The 6268-nt window shown below is 50.3% G+C and overlaps 1 protein-coding gene across 1 annotated transcript in view; it reads left to right on the forward strand.

The window, feature by feature from the left end:
• Positions 1–337: 337 nt before the first annotated feature.
• The window catches only part of LOC120512580 (mitogen-activated protein kinase 7-like), a gene marked incomplete at its 3' end in the record, with an annotated part of 8705 nt that continues 2774 nt past the window's right edge, over positions 338–6268 (forward strand). Inside the window, exons 1-3 of the mRNA XM_039731041.1 lie at positions 338–351; positions 2764–2964; positions 6041–6206. Coding sequence (XP_039586975.1) covers positions 2787–2964; positions 6041–6206 — 344 coding nt within the window. The remainder of the gene's footprint in view (positions 352–2763; positions 2965–6040; positions 6207–6268) is intronic.

Consider the following 6268-nt stretch of genomic DNA (forward strand, 5'->3'; position numbering starts at 1 on the left):
TTGTCTCTTTTTCCCCATTTTTTGTCTCTTTCCCCCCCATTTTTTGGGGTTTTTTCCCATTTTTTGCCTCATTTTCCCATTTTTGGGGATTTTTTCCTCTTTTTTTCCCCAATTTTTTCACATTTTCCCATTTTTTGTCTCTTTCTGAAGATTTTGGTCAATTTCTGGTGATTTTGGGTCATTTTAAGAGATTTTGAATCAATTTCAGTTGATTTTGGGTCCATTTCAGGCAATTTTTGGTCCTTTAAGGCGATTTTGGGTCCATTTCAGTTGATTTTGGTAAATTTCTGGTGATTTTTGTCAATTTCAGTTGATTTTGGGTCAATTTCTGGCAATTTTGGGTCCTTTAAGGTGATTTTGGTCAATTTCTGGCTATTTTGGTCAATTTCAGGCGATTTTGGGCCAATTTCTGAAGATTTTGGTCAATTTCTGGTGATTTTGGGTCATTTTAAGAGATTTTGAATCAATTTCAGTTGATTTTGGGTCCATTTCAGGCAATTTTTGGTCCTTTAAGGCGATTTTGGGTCCATTTCAGTTGATTTTGGTAAATTTCTGGTGATTTTTGTCAATTTCAGTTGATTTTGGGTCAATTTCTGGTGATTTTGGGTCAATTTCTGGTGATTTTGGGTCCCTTTAAGTGATTCGGGTCCCTTTAAGGTGATTTTGGGTCCATTTCAGGCGATTTTGGGTCCTTTAGGGCAATTTTGGGTTCATTTCAGGGGATTTTGGGTCCCCTCAGGTCCCTTTAAGGTGATTTTGGGTCCATTTCAGGCGATTTTGGGTCAATTTCAGGCAATTTTTTTCCATTTCAGGCAATTTTCGGTCAATTTCAGGTAATTTTGGGTGCATTTCTGGTGATTTTGGATTCTTTTAAGGGGATTTGGGTCCCTTTCAGTCGATTTTGGGTTCATTTCAGACAACTTTGGTTCCATTTCAGTTGATTTTGGTTCCATTTTAGGCAATTTTGGTTCCATTTTAGGCAATTTTGGGGCCATTTCAGGCAATTTTGGGTCCTTTAAGGTGATTTTGGGTCCATTTCAGTTGATTTTGGGTCCATTTCAGGCAATTTTTTTCCATTTCAGGCAATTTCGTGTCCATTTCTGGTGATTTTTTGTACTTTTCAGGTGATTTTGGGTCAATTTCGGGTGATTTTGGGTCAATTTCAGACAGTTTTGGGTCCATTTCAGGCGATTTTGTGTCCATTTAAAGAGATTTTGGGTCCCTTTTGGGCAATTTTGGGTCCTTTAAGGGGATTTTTGGTCAATTTCTGGTAATTTTAGGTCCATTTCAGGCAATTTTGGGTCCATTTCAGTTGATTTTGGTAAATTTCTGGTGATTTTTGTCAATTTCAGTTGATTTTGGGTCAATTTCTGGTGATTTTGGGTCAATTTCTGGTGATTTTGGGTCCCTTTAAGTGATTCGGGTCCCTTTAAGGTGATTTTGGGTCCATTTCAGGCGATTTTGGGTCCATTGGCGATTTTGTGTCATTTTAGGAGATTTTGGTTCATTTCGGTTGATTTTGGTAAATTTCTGGTGATTTTTGTCAATTTCAGTTGATTTTGGGTCAATTTCGGGCAATTTTGGGTCCTTTAAGGTGATTTTGGTCAATTTCTGGCTATTTTGGTCAATTTCAGGCGATTTTGGGCCAATTTCTGAAGATTTTGGTCAATTTCTGGTGATTTTGGGTCATTTTAAGAGATTTTGAATCAATTTCAGTTGATTTTGGGTCCATTTCAGGCAATTTTTGGTCCTTTAAGGCGATTTTGGGTCCATTTCAGTTGATTTTGGTAAATTTCTGGTGATTTTTGTCAATTTCAGTTGATTTTGGGTCAATTTCTGGTGATTTTGGGTCAATTTCTGGTGATTTTGGGTCCCTTTAAGTGATTCGGGTCCCTTTAAGGTGATTTTGGGTCCATTTCAGGCGATTTTGGGTCCTTTAGGGCAATTTTGGGTTCATTTCAGGGGATTTTGGGTCCCCTCAGGTCCCTTTAAGGTGATTTTGGGTCCATTTCAGGCGATTTTGGGTCAATTTCAGGCAATTTTTTTCCATTTCAGGCAATTTTCGGTCAATTTCAGGTAATTTTGGGTGCATTTCTGGTGATTTTGGATTCTTTTAAGGGGATTTGGGTCCCTTTCAGTCGATTTTGGGTTCATTTCAGACAACTTTGGTTCCATTTCAGTTGATTTTGGTTCCATTTTAGGCAATTTTGGTTCCATTTTAGGCAATTTTGGGGCCATTTCAGGCAATTTTGGGTCCTTTAAGGTGATTTTGGGTCCATTTCAGTTGATTTTGGGTCCATTTCAGGCAATTTTTTTCCATTTCAGGCAATTTCGTGTCCATTTCTGGTGATTTTTTGTACTTTTCAGGTGATTTTGGGTCAATTTCGGGTGATTTTGGGTCAATTTCAGACAGTTTTGGGTCCATTTCAGGCGATTTTGTGTCCATTTAAAGAGATTTTGGGTCCCTTTTGGGCAATTTTGGGTCCTTTAAGGGGATTTTTGGTCAATTTCTGGTAATTTTAGGTCCATTTCAGGCAATTTTGGGTCCATTTCAGTTGATTTTGGGTCCCTTTCAGCAATTTTGGGTCCATTTCAGGCGATTTTGGGTCCATTTCAGGCAACTTTGGTTCCATTTCGGACAATTTTGGGTCCATTTCAGGCCATTTTGGGTCCATTTTAGGCGACTTTGTGTCCATTTAAGGTGATTTTGGGTCCATTTCAGGCGATTTTGGGTCCATTCCAGTTGATCTTCCCCCCCCCCAGGTGAGCCCACCTGGGCAGGTGCGATGGCCGAGCCCGGCCCCGCCCCCGAGGAGCCGCCCCGGGACCCCCCGGGGCCGCTGGCGCTGCTGCGCTCGCGCGCGCTCGACGTCACCTTCGAGGTGGGCGACGACTACGAGGTCATCGAGACCATCGGCACCGGCGCCTACGGCGTGGTCAGCTCGGCACGCAGGAGGGACACAGGTGAGGCACACCTGGGATACACCTGGGACAGGTGAGGCAGGTGAGACACACCTGGGGCACACCTGGGCACACCTGGGATACACCTGGGACAGGTGAGACTCACCTGAGATATCTAGGGGTACACCTGGGCACACCTGGGCACACCTGGGATACACCTGGGATACACCTGAGATACCTGAGACACACCTCAGATATCTGGGACACACCCGAGACAGGTGAGACACACCTGAGAGGGGCTGGGACACACCTGAGACACACCTGGGGCACACCTGAGATATCTGGGGCACACCTGAGACACCTGAGACACACTTGGGATACACCTGGACACACATGGGACAGGTGAGACACACCTGAGATACGCCTGAGGGGGCTGGGATACACCTGAGATGGGTGGGATACACCTGAGATACACCTGAGATACACCTGGGGCACACGTGGGACAGGTGAGGGACACCTCAGATACACCTGGGACACACCTGAGATACACCTGGGGCACACCTGGGATATCTGGGACACACCTGAGACAGGTGAGACACACCTGAGATACACCTGGGGCACACCTGGGATATCTGGGACACACCTGAGACAGGTGAGACACACCTGGGACACACCTGGGACACACCTGAGATACACCTGAGACAGGTGAGGCACACCTGAGATACACCGGGGATACACCTGGGACGGGTAAGATACACCTGAGATACACCTGGGGCACACCTGGATACACCTGGGATACACCTGAGACAGGTGAGACACACCTGAGAGGGGCTGGGACACACCTCAGACACACCTGGGCACACCTGGGGACAGCTGGGACAGGTGAGGGACGCACCTGGGCACACCTGAGATACCTGAGGCGCACCTGGGACAGGTGAGGGGCACACCTGAGGGGGCTGGGATACACCTGAGACAGATGAGATATACCTGAGATACACCTGAGATACACCTGGAGGGATTGGGATACACCTGAGATACCTGGGACACACCTGGGCACACCTAGGATATCTAGGACACACCTGAGACAGGTGAGACACACCTGGAGAGGTTGGGACACACCTGGGACAGATGAGACACACCTGAGATACCTGGGATACACCTGAGATGGGTGGGATACACCTGAGATACACCTGGGACACACCTGGGATATCTGGGACACACCTGAGACACCTGAGACACACTTGGGATACACCTGGACACACATGGGACAGGTGAGACACACCTGAGATACGCCTGAGGGGGCTGGGATACACCTGAGATGGGTGGGATACACCTGAGATACACCTGAGATACACCTGGGGCACACGTGGGACAGGTGAGGGACACCTCAGATACACCTGGGACACACCTGAGATACACCTGGGGCACACCTGGGATATCTGAGACACACCTGAGATACCTGAGACACACCTGAGATACACCTGGGGCACACGTGGGACAGGTGAGGGACACCTCAGATACACCTGGGACACACCTGAGATACACCTGGGACACACCTGAGACAGGTGAGACACACCTGAGACACACCTGAGCACACCTGAGCGCACCTGGGCACACTTGGGACACACCTGGGACACACCTGGGACACACCTGGGCACACCTGGACACACCTGGGCACACCTGAACACACCTGGAGAGGCTGGGATCCACCTGGGGCAGGTGAGGCTCACCTGAGCCCCCCGGCCCCGCCCCCAGGCCAGCAGGTGGCCATCAAGAAGATCCCGAACTACACCGGGGATACACCTGGGACGGGTAAGATACACCTGAGATACACCTGGGGCACACCTGGATACACCTGGGATACACCTGAGATACACCGGGGATACACCTGGGACGGGTAAGATACACCTGAGATACACCTGGGATACACCTGAGATACACCGGGGATACACCTGGGACGGGTAAGATACACCTGAGATACACCTGGGATACACCTGAGATACACCTGGGATACACCTGAGACAGGTGAGACACACCTGAGAGGGGCTGGGACACACCTGAGACACACCTGGGCACACCTGAGAGGGGCTGGGACACACCTCAGACACACCTGGGCACACCTGGGGACAGCTGGGACAGGTGAGGGACGCACCTGGGCACACCTGAGATACCTGAGGCGCACCTGGGACAGGTGAGGGGCACACCTGAGGGGGCTGGGATACACCTGAGACAGATGAGATATACCTGAGATACACCTGAGATACACCTGGAGGGATTGGGATACACCTGAGATACCTGGGACACACCTGGGCACACCTAGGATATCTAGGACACACCTGAGACAGGTGAGACACACCTGGAGAGGTTGGGACACACCTGGGACAGATGAGACACACCTGAGATACCTGGGATACACCTGAGATGGGTGGGATACACCTGAGATACACCTGGGACACACCTGGGATATCTGGGACACACCTGAGACACCTGAGACACACTTGGGATACACCTGAGATACCTGGGGCACACCTGGGCACACCTGAGATTCATCTGGGGACAGGTGAGACACACCTGAGATATCTTTAACACACCTGAGACACACCTGGGCACACCTGGGACAGGTAAGACACACCTGGGGGGGCTAGGACACACCTGAGCACACCTGGGACACACCTGGGACAGGTGACACTCACTTGAGACACACCTGAGATACCTGGGACACACCTGAGACGGGTGGCACTCACCTGGGCACACCTGGGGACATCTGTGATGCACCTGGGCACACCTGGGACAGGTGAGGGACACCTGGGACACACCTGAGATACCTGGGGCACACCTGGGGACACCTGAGATTCATCTGGGGACAGGTGAGACACACCTGAGATATCTGGAACTCACCTGATATGGGTGGGACACACCTGAGACACACCTGGGGCAGGTGAGGTTACCTGAGATACACCTGAGACAGGTGAGAGACACACCTGAACACACCTGGGCACACCTGGGCACACCTGAGACACACCTGAACACACCTGAGACACACCTGAGCACACCTGAGACACACCTGGACACACCTGGAGAGGCTGGGACCCACCTGAGACAGGTGAGGCTCACCTGAGCCCCCCGGCCCCGCCCCCAGGCCAGCAGGTGGCCATCAAGAAGATCCCGAACGCCTTCGACGTGGTGACCAACGCCAAGCGCACGCTGCGCGAGCTGAAGATCCTCAAGCACTTCAAGCACGACAACATCATCGGCATCAAGGACATCCTGCGGCCGGCCGGGCCCTACGGCGAGTTCCGCTCCGTGTGCGCCCCCGGCAGGGCACGGCGGGGTTGATGGGTTGGGTTGGGTTGGGTTGGGTTGGGTT

The sequence above is a fragment of the Passer montanus genome, unplaced genomic scaffold, assembly GCF_014805655.1.
Source record: "Passer montanus isolate IOZ18808 unplaced genomic scaffold, ASM1480565v1 scaffold750, whole genome shotgun sequence".
NCBI lineage: Eukaryota > Metazoa > Chordata > Aves > Passeriformes > Passeridae > Passer > Passer montanus.